We start from the raw sequence: 14,174 nt of genomic DNA on the forward strand, positions 1-14,174 counted from the left end.
AACGATCGTTTCACTTCATAGTAATGGATTATTACTCTAAAATCCATACTTATTGAAAGCAAGTCAGAATTGGCATGATGTGGATTAAGATATTGATTATGTAACCAATGTATAAATCCTCTCTCTCTAATAACCACATTGTTTGGATTACATCCTCATTAACTTCTGTTGGAGAGAAGGAGACCTGCAGTGTTTGATAACACTCTTGGATGGCTTTCATTGAAGGAGTGGGATGAAGCTTGAGTGGAAGGATCGTCAATGGCATTGATCATATAATGGATGATGAGATATGGAATGTTGCCCCTCCATTGTCATAGTGTCGAGGGATCATGATTGACATCTTTACAAAACAAACACTGGCTTGGGATTTTTAACCATCGAAATTTTGAGAAATGTTTAAAAAAAATGGAAGAAAATTAGCAAGGTGGATGGAATGGAGATAAAATTAATATTTTAAACTTTGGCAAGTTGCACTCCTAAAATTATGTTAAGCAGTTACACTTTTTATTCACTCAGATGATTAATTGTCTTTAATAATTTTTTAAAAATATTAATTTGACAGATCACATGTTTATGAATTAAAAGAAATCTTATAGGTCATAAAAGTAATTTGATATTAAAAATTGAATGTTTTAGATTGCTTATTCTCACTCTCAGCAGCTCTACTGTTGAAGTGCTGAAGTTGAAGCAAATTAATTGGAAAAAAGTTGAATACAAATCAACCAATTAATATAAATTAGTTATTTTGTCTGAAAAAATTATTTGTTTATTACAAAATAATTCAAATAAATACGTTTATTTGCAATCACATTCACCTATAATGTTATAATAAATACTTTAAAATTTAATACTTTTAATTATTAATAACTATATTCATAATAATAAATTATATTGAAATCTAAGAAGTGGTAAATAAAAATTTAAAAATGTTTTGAATATAATTTTATGAATGTATTAAATAATAGAATTTTTTTAATCAAATGTCTGGAAATCAAAAGAAGTAAAAATTTAAAGCACTGAAAATAGTACTAATATAAGGAAGTATAGTTATAACGACAATCTAAAGCAAAAAAAAAAAAAAAAAAAATTAAATCGTCATTTAAAATTAGAAAATATCTATAGATATATTTAAAATTCTATTCCTTTAAGAGTATATTTATTGGTGTCATATTTTCACAAATTTTATTTCCAGAATAAAAGATTTTCTGCTGTGTAATACACTAAAAGTAAGTTATTATTTATTTCTTTATTATATTGTTATAATTCACTTGGATATAAAGATATTTGCTTAGCACAATTCTTGTACATTTGTATTCGTTATTATTACAAAAATTATTAAATTCTATTGAATTTTATCGTTAAGAGTTTGTTGTAAAATCAGCTTTGCAGATTTAGAATTTTGTATATCTAAATTTATTGCTTAATTCAGAGTGACTTTAAAGAGAGAACTAAATAATTTACCCCTCTTTATTCTATATTATCACTTGCCACTGTAATTAAATTAATTCTGTAATGTAATTAATTAATTAAAAACTCATGATAAAAAAAACCAGAAAAAAGTTATTCACTTTCTTCAAAAACTTTTCTTGGCATTTCAGATATAGATTTGTTTTTTTTTTTTTTTTCTTCTAATAAGTATGTTAGAAATAATAATTTTTAATAGAAACTCTCATTATATGAGTGTTTTTCAGTGATTAAATTCGTTGATAAATTTTCTTGAAATAATATATAATAATCAGTCTTAAATCCAGAAAGTACAAATTTTATTTATGAAAAAAAGATTATCAGAGGATTTACAGTTTATGAAATATAGAGTTCAAAAGTTAATATTTGTTTGAAACAAAGGTTCATGTGCGTCTGTCGTAAATACTGATATTTTAGCACCTATCCAGTCCATTCCACTAAAAGAAATAAGTGACACATAGTACATTCTAGTAGGATAGTTACATTTTAAAATTCACATTTTATGCTTTCTCTCGATCCTATGGTTCTGTTGATCCAGATGCAGGTGAAGACTCAGAAATATCTGAATTTCCGAACGAATAACTTGATGACGCAGAATTTTCTGAAATGAAAATTGTAAAAATGCATAAATGATTAATACAACTGATTTAGAAAATGCAACAATTTTCGAAAATTTAAGAGATGGAAAATCAGGTAAAGATACAGGGCATTCACTGAAATTACTCACTCACAACAATTATTCACTTGAAACTTAAAAGAAAATCACTTTACTATAATGAAACATCAAATTTATGGTAATAGTTGTCGCTGTTCTCAATTTAATGTGGGGTAGAAGAATTTAATGGATACACTTTATATTGTGATGAAATGATAAGAGAATTAACATCAAAGCATTATTACCCATTTGAAAAGTCTACTTTCATACGTTTAAACAAGCAATTTTTCTAAAATAATTAAATTTATAATTTTAGATCTGATGACTCATTAAGTATTTAATTATTAAATAATCATTAGAAATTTTCAGCTTCAGCGTTTGGACTTAATTTACTGCATCTTTTTTCATCTTAAATTAACTCAACAATATTCATACCATATGATTGTGCTGTCCTTCAAGGTGATATATTTACGCCGGTTCTAGGAATCGAGCACACTCGTTCTTCCAATGTTAATATTTCGCTTTACAGATTGTCTTTAAGATATTAATTGAAAATAGTTCATTTAAGAATATTGCAGGTAAAAATTTCAAAAAAAAAAAATATTTCTTTTTTACAAAGCATGGTTTCTCCTTTAATTTACTGATTTCAATAGTTTCTATTGCAACTTTGGAAACAATTAGCCCAGCTCTGAAAAAATTATTCTTCAAAATATGATGCCGTCTTTTTATTCCTTTTTAAGTTTTTGCAGTCCGTATTTTTAAGTACTCCATGCATTATTAATTCAGAGTTAATTATGAAAAGGATTTTGTGAGGCAATTACGTTGCACGTATTATAAAAGTTAAAAATAGAGTGATAACACATTAAAACATTGTGTAAATATGCATATATTATATGTCTACTTAAATTGACACCTACCTGTTGCATAGTAATCAAAAACCTTAGCAGAACCAGGTTGAGGATTATCAACTTCAACTATTTCTTCAACATCAAATGAAAATTGTACACCTTGGTTCGTTACCTATGGAAGAAAGGGAAAAAATATTTTAATTCTTCTGTTAAAAATTCCTTAAAGTCAAAACTAATAAACCACCAGGAAAGCATTTCTTATATATCGCTTCGTTTCCATACCTGAAGAAGGAAGTATCTGTTTATTTTTACACGTGATTATTTTTAAAGATTAATCAAATGATTTATGCTTATATTTTATAAACCATTTCTATGCTTGCACTTTATAAAAAACTTTAAAATCTTTTTCTAGATTATTTATTTAACAAAGCCTTATAAAGCAAATGTATATTTTTGAGCAGATTTTTGATGAATTAAAACTGATAAATGAAAATAATCACAATTGAGATATTTTTCTTTTAAAATTTGCAGATTAAGTTTAATATCATTCATAGAAACCATGCAATAAATCCTGTATAATTTTCTTTTGAAATACATTCTTATCATTGCATGCACAAAAATTAAAATTCTGCATTTCTTTAAAAATATTTTAATTAACTTTCTAGATTTTTTTTTTATTCTCAATTGAAATTCTGCTCTTTATAGGCAATTAGAAAAAAAAATATTCATTAAAAAATTTGAAAATACTATTTGATTTACTGATGTGAAAATATTATTAAATAATGTTAAAATCTTAATCGAAACAAAAAGTACATGCTGAATTTTAAAAATAATAAATTTTGATCATTTTATAATTGGATACTAGTTGGTTGTTGGATACGAAGTTAATACTCGTAACTACGAAAATTTTTGGTTAGAAACGATTTTAAGTTGTTCCTTATGTTACAGTATATCGAATTCATTTTTAAATTTAGCACAAAAGTTTTTTAAACATAATTTTTAAACATAAGTTCGATACTGTACTATAAAAACTATGATTTTTTTATTATAGTTAATTTCTAATTTTCACTTTTTAATTTATAATTATATTTATTAAAGATTCTGGATTTTTTTTTCTGAAATTGGTATTTAAACATTAAAAACTTTCACTATCATTTATAACTTATAAAAGAAAAAATTATTTATAAACTGATTCATCAAAATCAATAATAAAATTGCACCTTAACGAAGGTGAAACGTTTAAAGGTACATTTGTGTATATAATTGTTAAATAATACTTAATTTAACCAAACTGTGAGTATGAAAATGTTTAATTTTAAATCGAGATTTTTTTTTTTTTTTTTTGGCAATTGGCAAAAAATTTATAATACAAAGGAATATTTACTTACTTCAGGTAAATAAAATATAACTTCATTGTTTTCAACGTCAACTCTTAAAATCTTGTTGTTCTTATCAGCTTTGAGCTAAAAAAAAAGACAATTAGTAGTTGAATTTTACATGATATTTAGTTTAAACTCATTATTAAATTAAATATGTAGAAATGCTTTCGAAGAATTAAAAATATCATAATAATCCCAAATAAAGTAGGATAAATTAATATTAAAAATGAATCTACTTATAAACCATACTGAAATATTTATACAAAATATATTTAATAAACTAAAAATTGAAAAGATTTTGAATTCTTTTTGAAAAATAATCAATTGAATAAAGCCTTTTTTTCTGAAATTGTGGATAATATATAAATAAACAAGTGTATATTATTTTCAAATTTAGATATTAAAATGCTATTAGAAATAATTTATACATTGGATTGATATATTCAACAAATAATCCGAACGATTTTAAACATTTGATAAGTTAAGAAAAGACATTAATTAATTAATAAATTATGTTATTGAGTACATATTTTTTACTATGGAGGATTTATCATTAATAAGGAAACTGTCAGTTGGGTTTGGAAATTAGTGGATTTGTATTAAAAAAAAAAAAAAAAAAAAAAAAAAAAAAAAAAAAAAAAAACTGCATTTTTTTTTTCTTCTTCAAATTAAATCACAGCTTTAAAAATTATTAATTTTTTATTAACAGTATATTGATTGTTCATTAACAATTTGCCATTCTTTACGAGATTTCGTTTCTATCACACATACAGAGAGCTCCCTATCCTTACTGGTAAAACAAATGAACGAAATGTTATATTTTACTGAATTGTTATAATTGTGATTTCTATTACTGACAAAATTTTTAGAAAAAATTGATTAATTAGGAAATGATGACTCAATGTCCGTGCTAATGGTTATAATATCACTTCAAAACTTAAATTCCAATAATTTCTTGCATGATTCTAAACGTGATCCGTATCTTAAATTAGTCTTAAACCCTTATCCGATATAGGATTTGTTTTTTCAATTTTTATTTTATCTATTTTTTTGCAGTACATTTTGGAAGCATTCATTTACTCGCTTAGAAACAACTGAAAATATTATAATTATCTGTAATCCAATGAAATTAATCTCATAATTATTTTGATAACATGAATTTCAGAATAGATTTCATTTGTTTACTTATTAAATTTTCAGCAAGATACTTTGAATAATGTTAAGTCACACAATCCATTTATCATCGATTTTTCAATAGCTTTCTTAAAAAAGCCTTTTTCATTGTACGTGGAGTAAGAATTGGTGCGCTGTGTTTGTTAACCTTTTTTCGTATGATAAATAAACAAATATAAAATATTTTAAATATCTCAGTTTTTAAAAATGCCAACTGACTGAAAAATGAATCTGTAGCTTTTATATAATATCATGCTGTGAAATATTATACATCAAATCACTTCTTCATTATAATATGGCAATAATTTAGTCATAATAAGTAAAAACTGTTCGACTACAACACTGACTACATTTTAATGAAAAATCACTTGAAAGAAATTTGATAAGGCAGTTCCAGCCAGTGATTTATATTAGTAATCTGGATGAATATTAGGAATTATTAGGAATTTATATTAGGAATCAGAGGTGTGGAATCAGGATAATTCCACACCTCTCTTTATGATCATCAAGGTCCTTCAGTTTGTGTTCAGTATAAAATTAAGAAAAGAAAGAATTCCAGGAACCTTCTTTCCACGTTAAAATCAATTTTAAATAAAAATACTTGTAATTTACATTAAAATTAAAGATAAAATATGATACAACTAACATCAAATAAAATGAATTCATAAATGTAATTAAAATATCTGTTTGAAAAAACGCAATGAATTCCACTAATGATTTTTATATCATATATTAAGAAGTATTATAAAACTTTGATTTTTTTTATTTCTTACTTTATCTAGACTTTCTTTCACTGGGACGGTTCCAGTAACCATTTTTACCTGCACAACACTCATGCCAGATGCCTGCCCACTTGGTATGTAACTGAAAGCATTTAAATGAAAAAATTGTACAACAGTAAATCTATATCATTGTATGCATAGAAGTGGTAATACAGGGAATAACAAATTTGATTGATACTCATTATACATGCAAATTGTACAACAGTAAATCTATATCATTGTATGCATAGAAGTGGTAATACAGGGAATAATAAATTTGATTGATACTCATTATACATGCAAAAAGTCATCTTGTTATAATATGCTTAAATGATAAAAAAGTCATATTTACCTTGTAATGACTGTTATTTTTCTTTGCTTGCAATCTGATTTTGTACATTCACCAACTACTTCTAGATAAAATGATTGCTTTTGGGGTGGTGATATGGTGTTGTAACGAAGAGCTACCTAAAATAGGAAACTATAGTGAACACATATTTTTACTCTTAGCTAAAAATACTATTATTTGTTCAATCATAAAATATAAGAATACTCTAGGAGAAAAAGAAACATAACGTACCTTTGTTTTAAAAGGTATAATGCTCTTAAATATATTCACTAAATAAATAATAAATTGTGAAATTTTTAAAAATAGATTTAAAATATTAAAATAGAAATCTGTACATAAACAATTTTCTTTAAAACATTTTAACCACAATAATGAAATTTAGTATTGATCTAAACTTAAAGCTTCAAACAATAACTTTATAAACCAGTTTTAAATTCGTTCTTCTGAAATATTTTTTTTAAAAAAAATTTGAATAATTAATACTCAAAGATCTTTATTCTAAAATCTATACCAAGATTTAATTTTATTCCCTCTGTGAATTTTATTCTACATTTTACAACAATTAAAAATGACTGAAACTGAGCAAATATTTTTATTGCTAAGAAACAAAAGCAAATTGATATTTTGAATACAAATTTTAAATACTAGCTATTAAATTGAATAATGTCGTTTGCACAAGAAAAATTAATTTCTTTTACAGATTTATATTTGAATATACCAGAATGAATTCAGTTATATCGAAGAATTTGAGGCCTCATTTTACACTATTATTAAATTTATGCCTTTAAGAAATATCTTTCTCGGTTAACACCTTGTATCCCAAATTACTTTATCAGAGTTTTTTTTTAATTTTATTTTTGCATCCCAAAACAAGTTTTGATGTCAAATAACCTACGAAAGAGGAAAATACATCTTTTATTAAATATTTTTAAAGGATTAAAATAATTTTATTTGTTGTAATTTCTTTAATTCATGGCTATAGTTTCTACCTACTTTTTTCTACCGGAAGTGGTCTTTGTATTCTTGAAAATTTCCTCAAATATAAGAATTTTTAAAATGGTATATTTAAGCACTGGCTGTAAAGACAATAAATTTTATAAATTATATTAGGGTTGGCCCGTTTGAAAATACTTTACTGCTATTATATTCTGCGATTTGGATTTTTGGATGGATTAAGCAATTTTGAACCAAAGTCAGATTAAAGCAGATATATTCTTCACAAGTAGCCCTGCTAAATGAGAGGGATATTTTGCTTCAATTGCCGAAATAGAATCAATTCAGGTCTTATCACAATTTCATGGTAAGTGTAGTTTTGTATGACATTTCACGTCAAACTGTATATTATTTTACGCAGTAGGTGTTTCTTTTTCTTCTGTAATACACATAATTGATCTGAATATTAAATTTTTTGTTGTATATTGTCATGTACTCCATGTAAACATTTATATATTGATAATGCTTAGTTTAGTTACAATAATATCATTCTCTGAATCAACATGAGGACAGTTTTAAGATACTTAAAAGACGAATATGATACCACAATCGGCACCTTAACCGGATACCATAATCAGTTCGGTACCGGAACAAACATATAATTTTCGAAATGATATTTTATACGCATCAGGTCCAAATATTCAGCAGATCTTTGAGAATATTGCTTTTCGAATTTGTCTTTCTCCAATACCAATGCAAAAGACACAACATTGCTATCGTAATACGCTGACTCTAAAAATATCAGCTGCATAGTGTGAAATATGCTACTTTAGCCATTTTCCGCTGAAAAATGCCAAGCAAATATAAATAACAGCCGGCGCTTGGTGTCTTGTTTTCGCCTCCTAACCATGTTGTTTTAGATGGCAATATTAAAGCAGTTTCTAAGGCAATTGTTTGATTTTATGATGTGACTTATAACTGCTGACAATAATGTCTATAAATTATTTGCCAATATTGCTACGCCATTAAGCTTGGAACATCCGAAAACCCTTTACCGCCTCACTGCTGATCCATTGCCTCAACGCTATCAATTTTAAAACTATATATAAGATGAAAATCACTTTATCTTATTCACACTTAAATTCTGTTTTGTGCAATACCAATAAAAGAAACAAAGCAGCAAACATATAAAAAAATTTGTTAAAACATCCCTCATTTGTAGGCATAATATAAAGTGACTAGAGTAGGTTTCTCATTTTAATGGTAGGAAAACCCATAGCTTACTTGTATAAGTCCGCAGCCAGATCCAGTAGCCTCAACTTGTAATTCTCCAGGAACATTAGTAACCAAGTTTCTTTGAACTAACAATTTGTTATCTTGAGAAATCTCTATCTTTTCATCAAAGCTTCCACTTAGGATGGCTAGAATGTCAACAGGATCAGCATAAACCAACTTCGCAAATTTGCTGAGAGCGTCTAAGCCCACGCATGTATCCTTGAAAAAATTATTAAATATACTATTCCATACAATTATGTAAAATATAATAACATCTAAATTTGTAATTAAAAAAGAAAACAAACATTTTTATTAATCAATCATTATGTTGCTTTTGCTCTTTTTTTACTGTTAATACATTTCTATTTTTACTGAGATATTGGTGATCTCAACAATTAATTACATTTTAAAAAGCAAAATTTAAGTCTTAATTGTCTAAAAATAATAGTTATTGCTTTAATGCTATGCTCTTTTAATTGCCAATACAGTATAATTTCAAAGGTTTACAGGTGATTGTAAGATAATGTTGGAAAATAAAAGAGATAAATTCATACAATTTTGCCTGTTTGCTGTGATTAAAACATTCTTTAATCGTTTAAAAATAAATTTGTACTTTTAATGTCATGTTCTTTTAATTATTTGTCCTATACTCTCACCTATATCTTACTACAACAAAAGCATCTGGATTGTTAAAAGAATATAAAAATGCATAAAGACCACTGCACATAAACATTTTTTTTTTATTTTTCCTTCAGATGAGAATTTTGCTCATTGTAATGTTTCTTTCAATGGTCTAAATAAGTAGTCAAATGAAGATGCCACATTTAGACTAATAGTAGAATTTTCGAGCGTTGTCCTGTGAATTTCTTCCATTCCTCATGTGTTTCACCAAACTATGTAGAATATTGCATTGCGTCGACGAAATAAAATGATGCAAATCGGGAGAGAATGTCGTTTGGACCAAAATGCTGCTTTAGCCTCCAAAATCTCTAAGCAATATATTGCAATTGTTACCAAGAGCATCAAAGAAGACATTACTCAATTATTTTTATTCCAGCTGCACTTTTTCTCAAGAGCAATTATGAAACAAATTTTCAAATTTTTCCAAGTACATTTTTGAATATTATGAGCCATTTTCGACTTCGATAGGGTGTCAGAATGTGCATTTAATTTGAGTCAAATTTCTACAGGTCTGAAGTTTTAATACAATAAAACCTTACTGATTATGCACAATTGCTTAAGGAACTTAGCGTTTATTTCACACGTTAACGAATAAATACACGAATATGTGAATATTAAAAGAACATTTAAAAATGCATGTCACAATTGGTTTAGAAACATGTGTTAGAGCCATCGACCGCAGCTGCTAAATGAAAGTCCCACTTATTATTGGTTTTCCATCATATAATTATTCAAGTCAAAACAGAAATTGGTATATACCTGAGTTGAATAAAATCCACCACGAGGGTTCAAATTACTTGTCAAATAACGCACAAGACCAAGAACATCTGAAGCGCTGCTACCAAGACTAAGTTCTGTTAACACTGCATACGCAGCTGTTTCAAGGTTCAGAGATTGCGAGCCGTTGGGATTTCTGTAGTATACAATACCCCCTGCAAATATAGGAAATAACACCATGAAATTCTAATAATGAAAATGTAGAATTTCAACTTCAAATTGCAACAAAAAGTTTCTTAAATAAGTTTTTATTCGTATAATAAAAGTAAAAAAAAAAAATATATATATTTTTTATCCAATGGGAATGCAAAATGGTGAAAGTGTAACTGAAATGCTCTAAGCAACTTGATATCTTATTTACTTTTATATTATATTTCAATTCGTATTGAATGTTTAAGAATATTTATTCTTTTTATCTTCTATTCAATTTTATTTTTTGTACCTTTTATTCATTTGATGTTCTATATATCTTTATTTTATTGCATCTGTTAGTCTTTTAAAATTTGTTGTATTTAAAAATTTCTATTCTTTTGGTATTTCTTAATAATTTCACCGATCATAAAATTTTGCGGCTTGATTTTAATATCCATAATCTTAATTGAAAAAGCAGTGTGAAGATTTTATTACAATAAAAGAACATTTCTAAAAAGGACATTTCCGTTATTTTCAAAGGCCTTTTTATATTTAAAACATTTTATAAAGCATTATAAATATTAAGGAGTATTAAAATTGATCTTCTTAAGTTTACTACCAGATGGATCATAAAATGTGAAATCAAAATTAAACTAATCACCCAAACGACCCAAAATTAATCACCCAAACGACTGATTTTTATGTTTTAAAAAGATTTAAAAGTTATACTATCACCCTGGAAGACACAACTATATAAAATTTTTCAACTATTAAATATCAATCAGTGAGCATTTGAATATGTAGGAACACGATAACTCAGACACATAATGAATTATAAAAATGAAATGTAACACGAAGTAAAGAGATGTTATTGATCTGTATTTCGAATATGGGTTTCCATTATTCCAAAATTAGACATTCAAAATACATATTCGCTTTTTTTCATTTCATTACAATTAACAAAAATTGTCACAATATGTTGATATATTCAAATGATGTCGGGAAAATTTAGAGAGAGGAAGATAGTGAGATACTCCCACTTGAGGACTTAATTACAATTTTAAAAGCTTGCAACCACCCCTTTATCTCTCGCGATACATTTGAGAGTATACATATAGAATCGAAAAGAGTCTAATTATGTGCAAAACATTTACACATTTGCTGTGTTGCTTACAATTATTTCAGACTTAACATAATTGAAAATATTACGAAATTATCATAACATTTTGTTCCGTTTTTTTAATACAATGAATAAATTAATATGAATATGTGTATTCATTTATTAAATTAATATCACGTATCATGCCCGTATTTATAAAAATACTTAATTTTTAAATAGTTATTTAAATAAGCGGACATTTCAGATAAACTATCTAATTTACTTTCTTGAGGTGTTCAATATATTAAAATTTCCTTTAATTAAATGTACATTTATAATTGGAAAGTTTATCTTTTAATCATAACATAATGGAATCTGATATTTTTTATTAATTTTGAAATGTTATTGAATAGAGGGGAAAGTCTATCAAATATTTTACCCTTCACATCTTGTATTACTGTATGTTATTATTTACTTTATCATTTATGAAATAATTACAGAGTATGCATTATAATACTTTAAAAGCGAATCGAAACTTTAGTGAACTTCTAGGTTCATAAGAATCTTAAATTGGAAAAAAAATATTTCTCGAATTGCATGCTTGCCGGTCTAGATCAACTTAAGTTGATCGAATGAGTTACACGTGTTAACAATTTTAAAACGCTTAACTCTTTCGGTTTTCGAACAAGATAACTCAAATCCGAATGAGTTAAGCGTGTTAAAATTGTTGTACGCTGCAACACTAAATCAGTACAAAAATTGATGGAAAAAATTCACAAGGAAATAAATATACCTATTCTTCCAAATGCACATTAATGCAATAATTTAAAGACGCAAAAAGCTAGATATATCTAGTCTATGATTTTATCATAATGAAATGTAGATTGATTTCATATTTTGGATCAGATTCGTTTATGATATGTTCGTCTGTTTATAGGCAAGATTACGAGTATTATAACTTAAACAAGCCAGATAAACAGGATTTATTATGTAGTCTTAAAAAGAAAATTTTAAATCGTTTTTAACCTAATCAGTTAAAAGGAAGAGTTCAAAAAGGTACATTATATTTTCTTCTAGTTTGAAATTAGGTGCAAAATGTATATAATAAGAACTGTGTATACAAGTGTTGCACACATGCATTAAAATGTGTTTTATGCAGATATGCATTTGCAAAGATATGTAAAAATGTGTATTGGGTAAATATACGGTAGATGAGAGGAGGAGAAAACGCTTCTGCTGACTTTGCTTTTAAATAATCTTAAGCAATGATTAGAAATCTATTATTGTTCAAATCGGATTTCAAAGTAATTAAGTATTCCATTGATATTTTTCTAAACATATCTTGAATTAAAAACTTTAGCACCAAAACATTTATTAGAGGGCCAAAATGTTTAATGGCATTTAAAACTTTTTACTGATTACAGGGCGACAGTAAAAAGATAATAAAGCAGATGAACATTTGTTGATGTTGATGAAAATTCGAAACAAAAATTACTACAGCACATTTGTTTCTATGTTTACATTAGAAGGAAAAAAATATAATGCATTGAAAATAAAATATAATTGCTCATTTAGATATTGAAATAAATATAGAATTTAGGAAGATATATTTCTTACCCGTTTTATTCGCATTGGGTCTAACATCATCTATTCGTTTCCTTGCGGCTTCGGTCTTGCCAGCAAGTGCTTGGGCATAAGCATAAACGAAAGAGTCATATGGTTTTAATTCAGCATCTTCATTTAAACAAGTCATTGCATTATTGATAACAGTTTCATTTTCGTATTTTGAGATAATCAGGGCAGAAACAACGTAAGCTGTAATTGCTCCATTGTTTTTCTCTTTTTCGAGGCCTCCCTAAAATATTTAAGAAAAATTTTAAAAAATAGATGAAAAAATTTATAAACATGATGAGATGACAATAATGTCACGAAGAAGATATTACGATTAGAAAAATACATGATTAAAATATATGACATATGACACATATTTCAATTTGGAATAATGCTTTAATGAACTATATTTTATGTTGTTAGAGCCATAAATAAACTGTTAAGAAATTACGAAGACTCATAAAAATCTTGATCGTGATTTCTTAGAATTATATTTATTGACTCTAAAATCATAAAATACAATTCATTAATCTTTGAAGTTATTTTTTCTATCAAAATATACGCCTAACTCTAGCATATTAGAAATTAGCTATCTGACCATGGTTAGTGTTAATGCCTTATACAAATTGTTAAACAAATTTAAAAAAATGTAAATAAAATTTGATACATTTCATATGATATTCCTACGATAGGATATAATTCATTTATTAAAATAATTTATAGTTGATTCACCTTTCTGAGATTAATAACTGTCATTAAACATATGCTGGTACATTTATGGCACTGCGAAACTATGTTAAATTCTGCAATAACTTCAAATAATTTTTCTTTCTGTTTGGTGAAATCTCCCACCTTTAACTTATTGATATTTCGATGATTTAATTTAATAACAGCTAACAAGATTTTTTTTAATTTTCTCATTTATACGACTGTTGAAAAAGCTTTTATTGATTCTAAGAAAAATGATATTGCCTTTCTTAAAACTAAACTTACATCTATTGCTTAACCTAAGACAAACATTTTTACACTTAAGAATT

General features: G+C 26.2%; 1 protein-coding gene across 4 annotated transcripts in view; it reads right to left on the bottom strand.

Annotated features, from left to right (window-relative positions):
* Nucleotides 1–1,746: 1,746 nt before the first annotated feature.
* Nucleotides 1,747–14,174, bottom strand: part of LOC129960760 (alpha-1-inhibitor 3-like) — a 69,101-nt gene continuing 56,673 nt past the window's right edge. For all 4 annotated transcript variants that reach the window (XM_056074404.1, XM_056074395.1, XM_056074385.1 and 1 more), the window contains 8 exons: nt 13,144–13,381; nt 10,278–10,450; nt 8,847–9,056; nt 6,633–6,748; nt 6,293–6,383; nt 4,356–4,430; nt 3,037–3,139; nt 1,747–2,065 (listed from right to left, as the gene is read on the bottom strand). In XM_056074404.1, coding sequence (XP_055930379.1) covers nt 1,983–2,065; nt 3,037–3,139; nt 4,356–4,430; nt 6,293–6,383; nt 6,633–6,748; nt 8,847–9,056; nt 10,278–10,450; nt 13,144–13,381 — 1,089 coding nt within the window. In that variant the 3' untranslated portion in view covers nt 1,747–1,982. The remainder of the gene's footprint in view (nt 2,066–3,036; nt 3,140–4,355; nt 4,431–6,292; nt 6,384–6,632; nt 6,749–8,846; nt 9,057–10,277; nt 10,451–13,143; nt 13,382–14,174) is intronic.

This window comes from Argiope bruennichi, chromosome 2 (assembly GCF_947563725.1).
Source record: "Argiope bruennichi chromosome 2, qqArgBrue1.1, whole genome shotgun sequence".
In the NCBI taxonomy this organism is placed as follows: Eukaryota; Metazoa; Arthropoda; class Arachnida; order Araneae; family Araneidae; genus Argiope; species Argiope bruennichi.